The sequence below is a fragment of the Ranitomeya imitator genome, chromosome 1 (genome assembly GCF_032444005.1).
Source record: "Ranitomeya imitator isolate aRanImi1 chromosome 1, aRanImi1.pri, whole genome shotgun sequence".
NCBI classification, from domain to species: Eukaryota; Metazoa; Chordata; class Amphibia; order Anura; family Dendrobatidae; genus Ranitomeya; species Ranitomeya imitator.
The window spans coordinates 504,494,547-504,515,310 of NC_091282.1; the positions used below are offsets into that span (position 1 = coordinate 504,494,547).

A 20,764-nucleotide genomic window follows, 5' to 3' on the forward strand; every position below is an offset into this window, starting at 1 on the left:
TCTATGGGGCCATAACGTTTGTGCAGCACTATATGGGGCAAGTCTCTGTATGGAGCATCTATGGGGCCATAACATTTGTGCAGCATTATATGGGGCAAGTGTCTGTATGGGGCCATAATCAACGTTTGTGCAGCACTATATGGTGCAAATATCTTTATGGAGCATCTTATGGGGCCATAATTAACATTTGTGGAGCATTACGGTATATGGGGCATGTGTCTTTATGAAGCATCTTATGGGGCCATAATCAAGGTTTGTGCAGCACTATATGGGGCAAATATCTTTATGGAGCATCTTATGGGGCTATATTCAACGTTTGTGCAGCATTACGGTATATGGGGCATGTGTCTTTATGGAGCATCTTATGGGGCCATAATCAAGGTTTGTGCAGCACTATATGGGGCAAATATCTTTATGGAGAATCTTATGGGGCCATAATTAACATTTGTGGAGCATTACGGTATATGGGGCATGTGTCTTTATGAAGCATCTTATGGGGCCATAATCAGCATTTGTGTAGTAATATATTGGGCAAATGTGTCTATGGAGCATCTTATGGGGCCATTATTAACCTTTATGCAGGATTATATGGGGCATATTTTAATATGGAGCATCTTATGGGGCCATCATAAACTTTATGGAGCATTATATGGGTTTCCTGATTCAATATGGATATTCAAAAACACTTAACCTACTGATTTCTCAATTAATTTTACTTTTATTGGAATCTATTTTTACTTTTGACATTTACCGGTAGCTGCTGCATTTCCCACACTAGGCTTATACTCAAGTCATTAAGTTTTTCCATTTTTTTTTTGTGGCAAAATTAGGGGGGGGTCGGCTTATACTCGGGTCGGCTTATACCCGAGTATATACGGTAGATCATTTAATTAATACAGATCCCATGCAGTAATAAGTAATGTATAGCCTACTATTTTTCCTACTTTTCTATAGGTATTGGCTGTTTAGGGTTAGGAGGCACTATATTGTTCTTGTCCTATCTTGGTTTGCTTTATAGGTTGATTGACTCTTATAAAATCCAATGAACATCTCCAGACTGTTTCTTATGGTTTATGTGGCAAACCCAATAATTGTGTATGTAAAATAACATTAAAATAACAAAGAACACGTCTCGGAAGGTTTCCTTGTTATATAATCTATTTCAAGAGAGCCAGACCCCAACTCATACTTTCCAACGTATTTTTCAAGATGGGAGAGTGACTTGGGGATTTCATTGTGCCTAGAGGATAGGGATAAGATCTTGCTGTTCACCTTTAGGTCTTCATTGTCGGCTGTATCACAGGAGAGGAGCTACAAGGTCCTGGCGAGGTGGTATAGATGCCCTTGCCGGGTTCACGCTATGTTCCCGGATATTTGTTGGAGATGCACATCAGAAAAAGGGACTTATGTCCATATCTGGTGGGACTGTCCACCTATAAAGAAATTCTGGTTGCTAGTTTTCGATCTCCACAATAAATTATCCATACGCAAAATTCAGCCCACGGTGGAACTAGCCCTCTTGTCTCTGTGTGACATGTCGATCTCTGGTTTTAAGAGGAGTCTTCTCAGACATTTTCTCACGGCTGTCAGGAACTTGATTCCGAGATATTGGAAGCAGGATCGTTACCCCTCAGGCGCAGATTTTGTTGCGGAACTAAACAACATTTACAGAATGGAACAACTAATAAGCGAATCCACAGGGGCTTATTTTTTTTTTTTAACACCTGGGCTCCATGGATTGTATTCAAGGAGACTCCAGAGTTGGACGTATGGCTGTCTAGGTCCTAATTCATATCTGGAGCCGCTATGGTAGCGCCCGCTAAATGGTTACTGCCCCTATCCTCTAACCTGCTGCCGTGGCTTAAAGCCAATGTTGGTGACTCATTGATTTTCTCTCCGCTATATGGGGCTTAGGATCGGCCCGGAGGGAGGTGTCGCATTCCTCATACTTAGCGTACCCTCCTATCTTCATCCGCTTTCTCTTCCCCCTCCCCCCCCCCCTTTTTTTTTTATCTCTTTTTTTCTTCTTCCCCGCTTTCCTTTTCTTTAATTCTTTCTATTCCTACACATTTTTTCTACCTAGTGACATTCTTTACCAATATAAACGACTAAATATAGCTAGTAATGCTTGATTGCCTTCGCGGCTGTTTATATGTTTTAACGATGTAAAGTATTATCGCTAATTTGAAAGTGTCATCGTTGGCATTGGCCAATTGCATCTAGAATTTGCTGAGACTTTATCTTTATGTATGATCTATGGGTGGTACCAAGTTGAGTTTAATAACTATGTTTCAGCACTGTTTCATTGTTTGTATTGTTTATTGGCTTTAATAAACTTGATTTATACAACAAAAAAAAACAACAAAGAACACATTTTAAAATAATGAGAAAAAAAGGCAGTTTTACCTTGTGGTCTTAAAGAAAGAAAGAATATATAGCTAATGCATTACCAATAAATGTATATTCCATATCAAGCAATGAATGCAAGCATTTTAATAAATGTGTTTTTATATAATATACAACTTAATATACCTACAACTCAAATGGTAGAATACCAGAATAAGCACAGAAAGAAGCAGATAGAAAAATGTCGACCCTTGGAAAGACAGAAGTATTATTTTCTATACTAACTGTGATGCAGTGACCCCTGTTACAGCTAGGGGGCGCTGTGTGCGCTAATCGAGATATGCATGGAGGTGTATCTGTGGTTATAATGATAGTGAAACAGTGACTTGTTGAATTGTAAATGGCCGATATGTGTCGCAGAGGGAGTCTGCGCTGTAAGCCTGAAGTAATGTTGTTCTGGGACCTGTAGTCCCACAAGTGATTGTATAGTTGTGAAGGGAGGCTTACAGGGCTAGTTATGAGAGCTGGGCGGGTCGAACTAGACACACACACACACACCCCTCCCATCTATGGGAGTGGTTACAACTACATAATGTGACCAGGGTGTGGGTCACATGGTTCCTGTGTATGGACCTGAATGTTCTCTGTAATGGAGAGTGTGAGATCCTGGAAGGTTTGTGTGTTGGGAGGTCCTGTGTGTGGACCGGATCCCTGAAAAGCGCACTGAGAGGTCGTGGGTCTGAAGACCTGTGTGTTGGGAGATCCTGGGAGTAAGATCGGATCCCTGATAAAGCGCACTGAGAGACTTGTGTGTTGGACGGTCCCAGGTGGGACGGATGTCCTGAACAGCACACGCAGTGGCCTGTGTTGGAAGTCCTGGGAGTAGGACTTCCTGAAGAGCACATGGGAAGGAGTGTATGCAGAGTCTGTGATGGCACTGCATTGGGGGAGCTACAGCCTGTTTGAGAATCTGGATTAACTGATGTGTGCCTGTCAGGCAAGTTGGTGATCCCACTTCGGCAGTTTCCCTGGAGGAGAGTGGACTGACAGGAGGTCAGTGTGTGGAGCCGGAGATCCAGAAAGATAACACTCGGGAAGGGGGCTATCATAACGACAGAGAAGTATCTGCCAGTGGAAAAGACTGTTGGTGCTTGTTGTGCACCATGGACATTGATGAACTGCTCGGCGTACGGTCACCCACGGTAACTGGAAGAAGTGAGAGGTCCAGCATGTTTAGTGTCTGTGAGTTAAAGCTGTATATGAAATATCTAAGTTAAAGCTGCAACTTCATGTCACCAGTTGGTGCCTATTGTGTTCTATGAAGTTTATAATGAACTGTGCATAACCCGGTTTATGACTGCATAATAAACCGCATGGACTGTTTTTGTGAAAAAAAGTGCCTGTGTGACTGAATCCTAAGTGAGTGTCCCCCAACACATGCAGTAAGCGCTATCTCACATAACAAATACTCCTTAAATCAATCACCTGACTGAAAACAGTCATCAGACTCTGCCTCTTCTGTGAACTGGACTGTAAGAACACTATTTTCTTCTCCCGACTCCTCCATCGGTTCATCGGCAGGACTGGGACAATCTTGAAACAAAGAAAGAGAAAATAAAAACATTATATCGCGAATACCAATTTGGTTGGGGAGCATTTTTAAAATTTGCAATATTACATTTCACAATGGGTGTGTTTTGCAGTGACTTTAATTGATATACTGTATATACTCATGTATAAGCCGAGTTTTTCAGCACATTTTTTGTGCTGAAAATTCCCCCTCTTGGGTTATACATGAGTCACTGTCCCAGTTTACAGTAGGGGAGGGGGAGCGGCAGGTCAGAGGCAGAAGTCGGTGGCTGTGGCTAAAGCCCATGCCCTGCTGCTAAAGAGAAATTAATATTCACTGCACTGGCAATTAATATTTATTTCTCTTATAGCACCCACAGTTACAGCCGCCGGCTTCCAGGATTAAAAAAAAAAAAAAAAAACACAAAAAACCCCCCCACATCCTACTTACCTTCCCTGCGCGCACTCGCAGCATTCCACTCCACGCCTATGGGAGTGGAAATGTGAATATTTATTATGTTAATGAGCTGTGACACATGGTCACCTGGCCACAGGAGCTGCTGGAAGCCGGAACGAGAGGGCACGAAGGAAAGTTAAGTAGGATATATACATATATATATATATATATATTTTTTATGCTTTTCTCACGGGGGCCATACATACAAGGATATGGATAAGTAGCCATGCAGAAAAGGATGGGGATAAGGAGCCATGCAGAAAAGGATGGGAATAAGGAGCCATGCAGACAAGGATGGGAATAAGGAGCCAAGCAGACAAGGATGGGAATAAGGAGCCATGCAGACAAGGATGGGAATAAGGAGCCATGCAGACAAGGATGGGAATAAGGAGCCATGCAGACAAGGATGGGAATAAGGAGCCATGCAGATAAGGATGGGAATAAGGAGCCATGGAGACAAGGATGGGAATAAGGAGCCATGCAGACAAGGATGGGAATAAGGAGCCATGCAGACAAGGATGGGAATAAGGAGCCATGCAGACAAGGATGGGAATAAGGAGCCATGCAGACAAGGATGGGAATAAGGAGCCATGCAGACAAGGATGGGAATAAGGAGCCAATGCAGACAAGGATGGGAATAAGGAGCCAATGCAGACAAGGATGGGAATAAGGAGCCATGCAGACAAGGATGGGAATAAGGAGCCATGCAGACAAGGATGGGAATAAGGAGCCATGCAGACAAGGATGGGAATAAGGAGCCATGCAGACAAGGATGGGAATAAGGAGCCATGCAGACAAGGATGGGATTAAGGAGCCATGCAGACAAGGATGGGATTAAGGAGCCATGCAGACAAGGATGGGATTAAGGAGCCATGCAGACAAGGATGGGAATAAGGAGCCATGCAGACAAGGATGGGAATAAGGAGCCATGCAGACAAGGGTGGGAATAAGGAGCCATGCAGACAAGGGTGGGAATAAGGAGCCATGCAGACAAGGATGGGAATAAGGAGCCATGCAGACAAGGATGGGAATAAGGAGTCATGCAGACAAGGATGGGAATAAGGAGTCATGCAGACAAGGATGGGCATAAGGAGCCATGCAGACAAGGATGGGAATAAGGAGCCATGCAGACAAGGATGGGAATAAGGAGCCATGCAGACAACGATGGGAATAAGGAGTCATGCAGACAAGGATGGGAATAAGGAGCCATGCAGACAAGGATGGGATTAAGGAGCCATGCAGACAAGGATGGGAATAAGGAGCCATGGAGACAGGGATGGGAATAAGGAGCCATGCAGACAAGGATGGGATTAAGGAGCCATGCAGACAAGGATGGGAATAAGGAGCCATGGAGACAGGGATGGGAATAAGGAGCCATGCAGACAAGGATGGGAATAAGGAGCCATGCAGACAAGGATGGGAATAAGGAGCCATGCAGACAAGGATGGGAATAAGGAGCCATGCAGACAAGGATGGGAATAAGGAGTCATGCAGACAAGGATGGGAATAAGGAGTCATGCAGACAAGGATGGGAATAAGGAGCCATGCAGACAAGGATGGGAATAAGGAGCCATGCAGACAAGGATGGGAATAAGGAGTCATGCAGACAAGGATGGGAATAAGGAGCCATGCAGACAAGGATGGGATTAAGGAGCCATGCAGACAAGGATGGTAATAAGAAGCCCCGCATACAAGTATGGGGGATGAGGAGCCACGCATACCAGAATAGTGACAAGAGGACAATGCATACCTCGGCTTATACTCGAGTCAATAAGTTTTCCCAGTTTTTCGAGGCAAAATTAGGTGCCTCGGCTTATACTCAGGTCGACTTATACACGAGTATATATATTTTTTGCGTCCCTTTTTTTTTTCTCTTCAAACTCCCAAAAGCTTAGAAAAGTCCAATTATTTTTTCTACAACGCATATACTATCTCCTTTTACAATTGTTACTGTAAGGGCAATGACACACCACAACTGACCCAAGAGATTATTTGACCAACATGGACCTGGCACTCACTAAGCACGGTGTAAACTGAGATCAAGAAGGCAAAATTAATATTACCTTCTATTCACACTCTGACCTCGAGCTTTAATGTAAAGTTGCTTAAAAAGTAAGGTAACTAAACCTTTATAATGTTTTTATTTTTTAAATAATAGATTGCACTCATAATTACAAGCACATATCGGTAGGGGTCACAATACTGAGATGAGACCACTACTGATCGCTCAAAACTCCCCCCCCCCCCACCCCCCCGAGAGGTATGCTGAGCAGCTCAGAAGACAGGAGTGCACACACAACCAGGTAAATATTCCACAGCGAGCATAAGCTTCATTGCCTGGTGCACACTCAACCGGGTACATATTAAAAATGGAGCATAGGCTTCATTGCCTAGTGCACACACAACCGGGTACATATTCAATAGGGAGCATAGGCTTCATTGCCTGGTGCACACACAACCAGGCATATAATCAATGGAGAGGATAATCTTCATTGCCTAGTGCACACACAAGCGGGTACATATTCAATAGGGAGCATAGGCTTCAATGCCTAGTGCACACTCAACCGGGTACATATTCCATAGCGAGCATAGGCTTCATTGCCTAGTGCCCACACAACCAGGTACATATTCAGTAGGGAGCATAGGCTTCATTGCCTAGTGCACACACAACCGGGTACATATTCCATAGCAAGCATAGGCTTCATTGCCTAATGCACAAACAACTGGGTACATATTCCATAGCGAGCATAAGCTTCATTGCCTAGTGCACACACAACCAGGTACATATTCAATAGGGAGCAAAGGCTTCATTGCCTAGTGCACACACAACTGGGTACATATTCAATAGGGAGCATAGGCTTCATTGCCTAGTGCCCACACAACCAGGTACATATTCAGTAGGGAGCATAGGCTTCATTGCCTAGTGCACACACAACCGGGTACATATTCCATAGCAAGCATAGGCTTCATTGCCTAATGCACAAACAACTGGGTACATATTCCATAGCGAGCATAAGCTTCATTGCCTAGTGCACACACAACCGGGTACATATTTCATAGGGAGCATAGGCTTCATTGCCTAGTGCACACACAACCGGGTACATATTCAATAGGGAGCATAGGCTTCAATGCCTAGTGCACACACAACCAGGTACATATTCAATAGGAAGCATAGGCTTCATTGCCTAGTGCACACACAACCGGGTACATATTCAATAGGGAGCATAGGCTTCAATGCCTAGTGCCCACACAACCAGGTACATATTCAATAGGAAGCATAGGCTTCATTGCCTAGTGCACACAAAACCGGGTATATATTCAATAGGGGGCATAGGCTTCATTGCCTAGTGCACACAAAACCGGGTACATATTCCACAGGGAGCATAAGCTTCATTGCCTAGTGCACACACAACTGGGTACATATTCAATAGGGAGCATAGGCTTCATTGCCTAGTGCCCACACAACCAGGTACATATTCAATAGGGAGCATAGGCTTCATTGCCTAGTGCACACACAACTGGGTACATATTCAATAGGGAGCATAGGATTCATTGCCTAGTGCCCACACAACCAGGTACATATTCAATAGGGAGCATAGGCTTCATTGCCTAGTGCACACACAACCGGGTACATATTCCATAGCAAGCATAGGCTTCATTGCCTAATGCACAAACAACTGGGTACATATTCCATAGCGAGCATAAGCTTCATTGCCTAGTGCACACACAACCGGGTACATATTTCATAGGGAGCATAGGCTTCATTGCCTAGTGCACACACAACCGGGTACATATTCAATAGGGAGCATAGGCTTCAATGCCTAGTGCACACACAACCAGGTACATATTCAATAGGGAGCATAGGCTTCATTGCCTAGTGCACACACAACCGGGTACATATTCAATAGGGAGCATAGGCTTCAATGCCTAGTGCCCACACAACCAGGTACATATTCAATAGGAAGCATAGGCTTCATTGCCTAGTGCACACAAAACCGGGTATATATTCAATAGGGGGCATAGGCTTCATTGCCTAGTGCACACAAAACCGGGTACATACTCCACAGGGAGCATAAGCTTCATTGCCTAGTGCACACACAACTGGGTACATATTCAATAGGGAGCATAGGCTTCATTGCCTAGTGCCCACACAACCAGGTACATATTCAATAGGGAGCAAAGGCTTCATTGCCTAGTGCACACACAACCGGGTACATATTCAATAGGGAGCATAGGCTTCATTGCCTAGTGCACACACAACTGGGTACATGTTCAATAGGGAGCATAGGCTTCATTGCCTAGTGCACACACAACTGGGTACATATTCAATAGGGAGCATAGGCTTCATTGCTTAGTGCACACACAACCGGGTACATATTAAATAGGGAGCATAGGCTTCATTGCCTAGTGCACACACAACCGGGTACATATTCCATAGCAAGCATAGGCTTCATTGCCTAATGCACAAACAACTGGGTACATACTCCATAGCGAGCATAAGCTTCATTGCCTAGTGCACACAAAACCGGGTACATATTTCATAGGAAGCATAGGCTTCATTGCCTAGTGCACACACAACCGGGTACATATTCAATAGGGAGCATAGGCTTCAATGCCTAGTGCACACACAACCGGGTATATATTCAATAGGGAGCATAGGCTTCATTGCCTAGTGCACACAAAACCGGGTACATATTCCACAGGGAGCATAAGCTTCATTGCCTAGTGCACACACAACTGGGTACATATTCAATAGGGAGCATAGGCTTCATTGCCTAGTGCCCACACAACCAGGTACATATTCAATAGGGAGCAAAGGCTTCATTGCCTAGTGCACACACAACCGGGTACATATTCAATAGGGAGCATAGGCTTCATTGCCTAGTGCACACACAACCTGGTATATATTCCATAGCGAGCATAGGCTTCATTGCCTAGTGCACATACAACCGGGTACATATTCCATAGCAAGCATAGGCTTCATTGCCTAATGCACAAACAACTGGGTACATATTCCATAGCGAGCATAAGCTTCATTGCCTAGTGCACACACAACCGGGTACATATTCAATAGGGAGCATTGGCTTCAATGCCTAGTGCACACACAACCGGGTATATATTCAATAGGGAGCATAGGCTTCATTGCCTAGTGCACACAAAACCGGGTACATATTCCACAGGGAGCATAAGCTTCATTGCCTAGTGCACACACAACTGGGTACATATTCAATAGGGAGCATAGGCTTCATTGCCTAGTGCCCACACAACCAGGTACATATTCAATAGGGAGCAAAGGCTTCATTGCCTAGTGCACACACAACCGGGTACATATTCAATAGGGAGCATAGGCTTCATTGCCTAGTGCACCTACAACCGGGTACATATTCCATAGCAAGCATAGGCTTCATTGACTAATGCACAAACAACTGGGTACATATTCCATAGCGAGCATAAGCTTCATTGCCTAGTGCACACACAACCGGGTACATATTTCATAGGAAGCATAGGCTTCATTGCCTAGTGCACACCCAACCGGGTACATATTCAATAGGGAGCATTGGCTTCAATGCCTAGTGCACACACAACCGGGTATATATTCAATAGGGAGCATAGGCTTCATTGCCTAGTGCACACACAACCGGGTACATATTCAATAGGGAGCATAGGCTTCAATGCCTAGTGCACACACAACCAGGTACATATTCAATAGGAAGCATAGGCTTCATTGCCTAGTGCACACACAACCGGGTACATATTCAATAGGGAGCATAGGCTTCAATGCCTAGTGCCCACACAACCAGGTACATATTCAATAGGAAGCATAGGCTTCATTGCCTAGTGCACACAAAACCGGGTATATATTCAATAGGGGGCATAGGCTTCATTGCCTAGTGCACACAAAACCGGGTACATATTCCACAGGGAGCATAAGCTTCATTGCCTAGTGCACACACAACTGGGTACATATTCAATAGGGAGCATAGGCTTCATTGCCTAGTGCCCACACAACCAGGTACATATTCAATAGGGAGCATAGGCTTCATTGCCTAGTGCACACACAACTGGGTACATATTCAATAGGGAGCATAGGCTTCATTGCCTAGTGCCCACACAACCAGGTACATATTCAATAGGGAGCATAGGCTTCATTGCCTAGTGCACACACAACCGGGTACATATTCCATAGCAAGCATAGGCTTCATTGCCTAATGCACAAACAACTGGGTACATATTCCATAGCGAGCATAAGCTTCATTGCCTAGTGCACACACAACCGGGTACATATTTCATAGGGAGCATAGGCTTCATTGCCTAGTGCACACACAACCGGGTACATATTCAATAGGGAGCATAGGCTTCAATGCCTAGTGCACACACAACCAGGTACATATTCAATAGGGAGCATAGGCTTCATTGCCTAGTGCACACACAACCGGGTACATATTCAATAGGGAGCATAGGCTTCAATGCCTAGTGCCCACACAACCAGGTACATATTCAATAGGAAGCATAGGCTTCATTGCCTAGTGCACACAAAACCGGGTATATATTCAATAGGGGGCATAGGCTTCATTGCCTAGTGCACACAAAACCGGGTACATATTCCACAGGGAGCATAAGCTTCATTGCCTAGTGCACACACAACTGGGTACATATTCAATAGGGAGCATAGGCTTCATTGCCTAGTGCCCACACAACCAGGTACATATTCAATAGGGAGCAAAGGCTTCATTGCCTAGTGCACACACAACCGGGTACATATTCAATAGGGAGCATAGGCTTCATTGCCTAGTGCACACACAACTGGGTACATATTCAATAGGGAGCATAGGCTTCATTGCCTAGTGCACACACAACTGGGTACATATTCAATAGGGAGCATAGGCTTCATTGCTTAGTGCACACACAACCGGGTACATATTAAATAGGGAGCATAGGCTTCATTGCCTAGTGCACACACAACCGGGTACATATTCCATAGCAAGCATAGGCTTCATTGCCTAATGCACAAACAACTGGGTACATACTCCATAGCGAGCATAAGCTTCATTGCCTAGTGCACACAAAACCGGGTACATATTTCATAGGAAGCATAGGCTTCATTGCCTAGTGCACACACAACCGGGTACATATTCAATAGGGAGCATAGGCTTCAATGCCTAGTGCACACACAACCGGGTATATATTCAATAGGGAGCATAGGCTTCATTGCCTAGTGCACACAAAACCGGGTACATATTCCACAGGGAGCATAAGCTTCATTGCCTAGTGCACACACAACTGGGTACATATTCAATAGGGAGCATAGGCTTCATTGCCTAGTGCCCACACAACCAGGTACATATTCAATAGGGAGCAAAGGCTTCATTGCCTAGTGCACACACAACCGGGTACATATTCAATAGGGAGCATAGGCTTCATTGCCTAGTGCACACACAACCTGGTATATATTCCATAGCGAGCATAGGCTTCATTGCCTAGTGCACATACAACCGGGTACATATTCCATAGCAAGCATAGGCTTCATTGCCTAATGCACAAACAACTGGGTACATATTCCATAGCGAGCATAAGCTTCATTGCCTAGTGCACACACAACCGGGTACATATTCAATAGGGAGCATTGGCTTCAATGCCTAGTGCACACACAACCGGGTATATATTCAATAGGGAGCATAGGCTTCATTGCCTAGTGCACACAAAACCGGGTACATATTCCACAGGGAGCATAAGCTTCATTGCCTAGTGCACACACAACTGGGTACATATTCAATAGGGAGCATAGGCTTCATTGCCTAGTGCCCACACAACCAGGTACATATTCAATAGGGAGCAAAGGCTTCATTGCCTAGTGCACACACAACCGGGTACATATTCAATAGGGAGCATAGGCTTCATTGCCTAGTGCACCTACAACCGGGTACATATTCCATAGCAAGCATAGGCTTCATTGACTAATGCACAAACAACTGGGTACATATTCCATAGCGAGCATAAGCTTCATTGCCTAGTGCACACACAACCGGGTACATATTTCATAGGAAGCATAGGCTTCATTGCCTAGTGCACACCCAACCGGGTACATATTCAATAGGGAGCATTGGCTTCAATGCCTAGTGCACACACAACCGGGTATATATTCAATAGGGAGCATAGGCTTCATTGCCTAGTGCACACAAAACCGGGTACATATTCCACAGGGAGCATAAGCTTCATTGCCTAGTGCACACACAACTGGGTACATATTCAATAGGGAGCATAGGCTTCATTGCCTAGTGCACACACAACCAGGTACATATTCAATAGGGAGCAAAGGCTTCATTGCCTAGTGCACACACAACCGGGTACATATTCAATAGGGAGCATAGGCTTCATTGCCTAGTGCACCTACAACCGGGTACATATTCCATAGCAAGCATAGGCTTCATTGACTAATGCACAAACAACTGGGTACATATTCCATAGCGAGCATAAGCTTCATTGCCTAGTGCACACACAACTGGGTACATATTTCATAGGAAGCATAGGCTTCATTGCCTAGTGCACACACAACCAGGCACATATTACATAGCAAGCATAGGCTTCATTGCCTAGTGCACAAACCGGGTACATATTCCATAGTGAGCATAGGCTTCTTTGCCTAGTGCACACACAACCGGGTACATATTCCATAGGGAGCATAGGCTTCATTGCCTAGTGCACACACAACCGGGTACATATTCCATAGCGAGCATAGGCTTCATTGCCTAGTGCACACACAACTGGGTACATATTCCATAACAAGCATAGGCTTCATTGCCTAGTGCACACACAACCGGGTACATATTCCATAGAGAGAATAGGCTTCATTGACTAGTGCACACACAACCGGGTACATATTCCATAGAGAGCATAGGCTTCATTGCCTAGTGCCCACACAACCAGGTACATATTCAATAGGGAGCATAGGCTTCATTGCCTAGTGCACCTACAACCGGGTACATATTCCATAGCAAGCATAGGCTTCATTGCCTAATGCACAAACAACTGGGTACATATTCCATAGCGAGCATAAGCTTCATTGCCTAGTGCACACACAACTGGGTACATATTCAATAGGGAGCATAGGCTTCATTGCCTAGTGCCCACACAACCAGGTACATATTCAATAGGGAGCAAAGGCTTCATTGCCTAGTGCACACACAACCGGGTACATATTCAATAGGGAGCAAAGGCTTCATTGCCTAGTGCACACACAACCGGGTACATATTCAATAGGGAGCATAGGCTTCATTGCCTAGTGCACCTACAACCGGGTACATATTCCATAGCAAGCATAGGCTTCATTGCCTAATGCACAAACAACTGGGTACATATTCCATAGCGAGCATAAGCTTCATTGCCTAGTGCACACACAACTGGGTACATATTTCATAGGAAGCATAGGCTTCATTGCCTAGTGCACACACAACCGGGCACATATTACATAGCAAGCATAGGCTTCATTGCCTAGTGCACAAACCGGGTACATATTCCATAGTGAGCATAGGCTTCTTTGCCTAGTGCACACACAACCGGGTACATATTCCATAGGGAGCATAGGCTTCATTGCCTAGTGCACACACAACCGGGTACATATTCCATAGCGAGCATAGGCTTCATTGCCTAGTGCACACACAACTGGGTACATATTCCATAACAAGCATAGGCTTCATTGCCTAGTGCACACACAACCGGGTACATATTCCATAGAGAGCATAGGCTTCATTGACTAGTGCACACACAACCGGGTACATATTCCATAGCAAGCATAGGCTTCATTACCCAGGCTTTCTACTGAATCCACACTCCGCGCTGTATGTGTATTCACACAGGAGCTAAGAACTCCTATCTGCACAAATTAAAGGGAGAGGGAAAGAGTTGAGCAGGTAGTGGGGGTCTTAGCACATGGATTTGCTTGTAATTGTAAGAGCAACGAAATATGGAAAAAACATTAAAAGTAGCCTAATAGACATACTCGCAAAATAATACATAAATAATACAATCTCATTCCTGTATATCTTTAAAATTTCTAGATAATCTAATAGCTATTTAATAATCCGAATTTAAGAAACATAATAATCTATGAGATATACTCCTAATCTAATGGATAGAAGTCTTATAGACAATTAAGCTATAATGTCAGTTTAAAAGTAGAGTCTAACACACAGATTTGCATACGAGCCCCACAAACCCCCTCCTACATGCCGGCATTCCTTGTGTTTTCTGATTAATAGGCCCGCTACAACATCATTATCGAGATGTGACACAGGCATAATGTCGCAATGGTCCTATTAATCAAAAGAGGCACTAGGTATGCCAAAAGGTAAGAGGAAGGAGATATATACCGTAGTAATCTAGTACCTAAAATCCTAATGCCAATCTGTTTATATACTTTACAAGCGTATATCACTAGTGTCAGACTTCTTGGACATTGAAATCCACTCTATATATCAGGATGAGGTGGTTTCTGCAGCACGAGCATAGATTTCTGCAAACTCCATTCAGATATATGAAGAAGTCACTGAAACTTCTGCACCAAATCTGCGGCGTGTTCACATAACTTAGTATGTTGGGGAAACCGTTATTTATGCCACCGATTCACCTTTGTTACAGCACCAAACATCCAGGACACTGGGGTATCCTCCCCTTTCTAAAGCAAGAGTGAAGGATTTTGGCCACTCTACTTTATCTGATCGTTTCAGGAAATCGATAAGTTTTTCAGCTCCAGCCGTAACCCCTTTCAGATCAGTCTCCTGAATAGAGAAAATAACTATTCAATTCTCTGGGCAACTCTGAAACATACAAATAATTCATATTTACAGGTAGAAAAGGTCATTATGATTGGATTGGTTTCTTCCAGAGCTAGTGTAGAGATTCTGGAAAGCACACTTCTTGGGGCAAATTTGGAGGCAATGATAGAATTTGATTGAATACGAAGGAAAGGTATAAAAGGAAGAATGACTCTTCTCCAATCATATGTCTGGCAAAAAAAAAATAATGCATTAAAAACTACATGCTTGATTCCACACGAAGTTTAGAGAAGCGCATTTTTGGTCTGTGTGCTGTCTAACTGCATAACTGCAGCATGCACACTCTATGATTTTGCTTAAAATTTGCTCAACTACACAAGGACTGCAGTCAAGTTTTTGGTTGTTGCAATACCACAAAAATGCTGTAACGAGAGATCAAAATATTATATTTATCCCAAAACGGTATCAATAAAAACTTTGCCTCGCCCTGCAAAAAATAAGCTCTCACACTGCTCCATCAAACAGAAAATGACATCTTGGAAAATAGTGACAATTCCCCAAACTTTTTATTCCCATCACTAAAATAATAAAAAAAAACCTTTACTTTTGATATTGTCATATTTGTACAGATGCACTGTACCTGTGCCTCTGACGTCCCGATCAGGTGCAGCAAAGCCGGGAAAAGGGGTGGGGGCTGCCCTAGAGTAGAGCGGTACCTGGTGACTACCAGTGGCCAAGACTATCCTCACCATCAGTGGCTCTGACGATAGTCACTTAGTTTTGCCTCTGCAGAATAAGCCCGGCCCGTGGCACAGTGACTTTGTTCTACTGTAATAATTACAATAGATTATTGTTTAGTAAAAGAAATTGTTATGACGTTATGGCATAAGTAGGGTTGAGTGACTTTTATTTTTATAAGGTCGAGTCGGGTTTCACGAAACCCGACTTTCTCAAAAGTCAGGTCGAGTGAAACCGGCCGATCCTATAGAAAAGTTAGGGTCGGGGTCGGCTGAAACACGAAACCCAATGCAGTGCAATGGGATACTAATAGTTCCCAGGGTTTGAAGGAGAGGAAACTCTCCTTCATGCCCTGGGATCCATATTTATGTGTAAAATAAAGAATAAAAATAAAAAATAGGGATATACTCACCCTCGGACGCGCCCTGGTTCTAGCCGGCAGCCTTCCTTCCTAAGAATGAGCAAGTGAAGGACCTTCGATGACGTCGCGGCTTGTGATTGGTCGCGTGACCGCTCATGTGACCGCTCACGCGAGCAATCACAAGCCGCGACGTCACCGCAGGTCCTTCACTTGCTTATTCTTAGGAGGGGAGACTGCCGGTTAGAACCAGGGCGCGTCCGAGGGTGAGTATATCAATATTTTTTATTTTTATTCTTTTTTTTACACATAAATATGGATCCCGAAACCGATTCCCGATATCGCAAAAATATCGGAACTCGGTATCGGAATTCCGATACCCGATAAGAAGATCGCCGACCTCATGGCCGACCCCACACAGGGATCGGGTCGGGTTTCATGAAACCCGACTTTGCCAAAAGTCAGCGACTTCTGAAAATGACCGATCCGTTTCGCTCAACCCTAGTTATAAGTGTTTTTATTTTTTCCTATCTGTTGGCAAATTATGGACTACCATGTGTACATTTTAGTTGTGTTTGTACTTTAAGAGCTTAGGTTTTCTGAATGACAACATTTCTTCATTTGTACTGTTTACATTGAATATTCAGTGCCTTGCGAAAATATTATGCCCCCTGGAACTTTTCCCCACATATCATGATTCAAACAAAGATACCAAATGTAAATTGTTGGTGAAGAATCAACAACAAGTGGAACACAATTGTGAAGTTGAACGAAATTTATTGGTTATTTTAAATTTTTTGGGAAATTCAAAACTGAAAAGTGGGGCGTGCAATATTATTCGGCCCCTTTACTTTCAGTGCAGCAAACTCACTCCAGAAGTTCATTGCGGATCTCTGAATGATCCAATGTTGTCCTAAATGCCTAATGATGATAAATATAATCCACCTGTGTGTAATCAAATCTCCGTATAAATGCACCTGCTCTGTGATAGTCTCAGGGATCTGTTTGAAGCACAGAGAGCATCATGAAGACCAAGGCACACAACGGGCAGGTCCGTGATACTGTTGTGGAGAAGTTCAAAGCTGGATTTGGATACAAAATGATTTCCAAAACTTTAAACATCCCAAGGAGCACTGTGCAAATGATCATATTGAAATGGAAGGAGTATCATACCACTGCAAATCTAAAAAGACCCGGCCGTCCCTCTAAACTTTCATCTCAAATAAGGAGAAGACTGATCAGAGATGCAGCCAAGAGGCCCATGATCACTCTGGATGAACTGCAGAGATCTACAGCTGAGGTGGGACAGTCGGTCCATAGGACAACAATCAGTCGTACACTGCACAAATCTGGCGTTTATGGAAGAGTGGCAAGAAGAAAGACATTTTTCATAGAAATCAATAAAAAGTGTAATTTAAAGTTTGCAACAAGCCACCTGGGAGACACACCAAACATGTGGAAAAAGGTGCTCTGGTCAGATGAAACCAAAATCGAACTTTTTGGCAACAATGCCAAACGGTATGTTTGGCGTAAAGGCAACACAACTCATCACCCTGAACACACCATCCTCACTGTAGGGAGGTGTTTTTCTTCAGTAGGGACAGGGAAGATGGTTAAAATTGATGGGAAGGTGGATGGAGCCAAATACAGGACCATTCTTGAAGAAAACCTGTTGGAGTCTGCAAAAGACCTGAGACTGGGACGGATATTTGTCTTCCAACAAAACAATGATCCCAAACAAAGCAAAATCTACAATGGAATGGTTCACAAATAAATGTATCCAGGTGTTAGAATGGCCAAGTCAAAGTCCAGACCTCAATCCAATCGAGAATCTGTGGAAAGAGCTGAAAATTGCTGTTCACAAACGATCTCGATCAAACCTCACTTAGCTCGAGCTGTTTGCCAAGGAAGAATGGCCAAGAATTTCAGTCTCTTGATGTACAAAACTGATAGAGACATACCCCAAGCGACTTGCAGCTGTAATCGCAGCAAAAGAAGGCACAAAGTATTAAGTTAACCCCTTCAAGACATTGCCCTTTTAAGTTTTTGCGTTCTCGTTTTTCGCTCCCCTCCTTCGCAGAGCCATAACTTTTTATTTTTCCGTCACTAAGGGCTTGTTTTTTGCGGGACAAGTTGCACTTTTGAGCGACATCATTGGTTTTAGCATGTCGTGTACTAGAAACTAGAAAACGTGAAAAAAATTCCAAGTGCGGTGAAATTGCAAAAAAAAGTGCAATCCCACACTTGTTTTTTGCTTGGCTTTTTTGCTAGGTTCACTAAATGCTAAACCTGACCTGCCGTTTTGATTCTCCAGGTCATTACGAGTTCATAGTCACCAAATATGTCTAGGTTACCTTTTATCTAAGTGGCAAAAAAAATTCCAAAGTTTGCTAAAAAAAAAAAAAAGAAAAAAATTGCACAATTTTTCAATACCCGTAGCGTCTCCTTTTTTTTGTGATCTAGGGTCAGGTGAGGGCTTATTTTTTGCGTGCCGAGCTGATGTTTATAATGACACCATTTTCGCGCATATACGTTCTTTTCATCGCCTGTTATTGCATTTTAATGCAATGTCACGGCGACCAAAAAAAACGTAATTCTGGTGTTTCAAATTTTTTCGCGCTACGCTGTTTAGCGATCAGGTTAATGTTTTTTTTTATTGATAGATCGGGCGATTCTGAAAGCAGCGATACCAAACATGTGTAGGTTTGATTTTTTTATTGTTTTATTTTGAATGGGGCGAAAGGGGGCTGATTTTTTTTCACTTTTGCCATGCTTCAGTAGCCTCCATGGGAGGCTAGAAGCTGGCATAGCCTGATCGGCTCTGCTACATAGCAGCGATCATCAGAATTATAAGCTTGCCATGAGCGCCGACCACAGGGTGGCGCTCACAGCAAGCCGGCATCAGCAACCTCAAGGAGACCTCTAGTTGCTATGCCGACGCATCGCTGACCCCCGATCAAGTAACGGGGGGCGGCGATGCGCTCATTTCCGGCCTAAGGGCCGGAAGCACTGATTAAATGCAGCTGTCAGCATTTGACAGCAGCATTTAACTAGTTAAAATCGCGATTCACCCGCCGCTATTGCGGGAACATGTCAGCTGTTCAAAACAGCTGACATGTCCCGGCTTTGATGCAGGCTCACCGCCGGGGCCCACATCAAGGCAGGGGATCCGACCTCCGCCGTACTATTACTGCCGTAAAAGGGGCCGAATAATATTGCACACCCCACTTTTCAGTTTTTTAATTTCCACAAAATTTAAAATAACCAATAAATTTCGTTCAACTTTACAATTGTGTACCACTTGTTGTTGACTCTTCTCCAAAAATTTACATTTGGTATCTTTATGTTTGAAGCATGATATGTGGGAAAAGGTTGAAAAGTTCCAGGGGGCTGGGGGCGTGGCTTGCACGGGCTCAGGAGCAGACCTGTGACACAGGAGCTCCTGCTGAATCCCGTTTTATTAGCGACAAATAGCTACTTTATTGGGAAGAGATTACCCAGAACTTTGTTGGAAGTGCTCAGGAGTGGGTTACACCATGAAAAAAACAAATTTATGGAAGGCACAGAGCACACAGGGACATACAAATCCCAGACATGGCCGTGATACAGGCCTGCATGAACAGGAGGACAAGAGGCTGCACTCATCGGTACTACAAAGCCCCAGACCAAATCCGTCCACAGAAGGATTTTCGGACAAGCACACGTCCACAGCGGCTCCCACACTGAAAGCTGCGGGTCTCACCGACATCCCCATTAGAATCGGAGCTGCCGCTGCAGGTGGGCCCAAAGCCGCGGCCTCGCCTGAGTTGGCGAGGCCGAGAAGCAGGAGAGGGGAGGAAACCCCACGGCTTCGCACATGGCAAGCAGCGGTGCCGCCCCCAGAGGACGGAGCCGCAACCAAGCGGCAGAGAAGGCATCGGAGGAGCCTTCACTTCAAGCAGCTTGGGCTGCTGGACCTCCGGGGCCCGACGGTCGCCGCTCCCAGGCTGGTGCGGCTGCTGGGACAAGACCTGGGGCCGTGGCTTCGGGAGCGGTGCAGAAGCCGGAGAGATGCGACGGGACTGGAGCCACGCCTACAACTCCGCACACTATTAGTGGCGGCACCGCTATTGGACAAAAGAAGTCCAGCACTGCTGCAGGGGGATTCACAGCTGCACCCAAAGCTCCGACTGCGATAAGCGGCGGCAACGCTGAAGGAAGAGGGAGATACAGCGCGGACAAGAGGAGAGCCACAGGTGAGCCGGTGCAAAGGGTGACACTAACTTTGGAGTCCCCGGGCACCCCTGGTCCATGTCACCGGTCCGGTGCGGTCTCAGAGAGAGACCTTAAAACCACAGCTACCAATATGCAGGCGAGACAGGGGAGAGGGAGACACGACGAAACCCCGCCCATAACTCCGCCCACAGCTCGCAGCGACACTGCTGCTATGAATAGGATTAACCACTCTGCTAGTCGCACCATAAGATTTGAAGCCCCCACATTTATACCGCAGCGCAGACCCCAGACGGGGGAGAAACATCAGGC

At 44.6% G+C, this 20,764-nt stretch overlaps 1 protein-coding gene across 1 annotated transcript in view; it reads right to left on the reverse strand.

The window, feature by feature from the left end:
* RIGI (RNA sensor RIG-I) overlaps window positions 1-20,764 on the reverse strand; it is a 160,375-nt gene that overhangs the window by 92,019 nt on the left and 47,592 nt on the right. The window contains exons 5-6 of the mRNA XM_069766397.1: window positions 14,997-15,147; window positions 3,832-3,939 (exon numbers count right to left, since the gene is read on the reverse strand). Of these exons, the coding sequence (XP_069622498.1) occupies window positions 3,832-3,939; window positions 14,997-15,147 (259 nt within the window). The remainder of the gene's footprint in view (window positions 1-3,831; window positions 3,940-14,996; window positions 15,148-20,764) is intronic.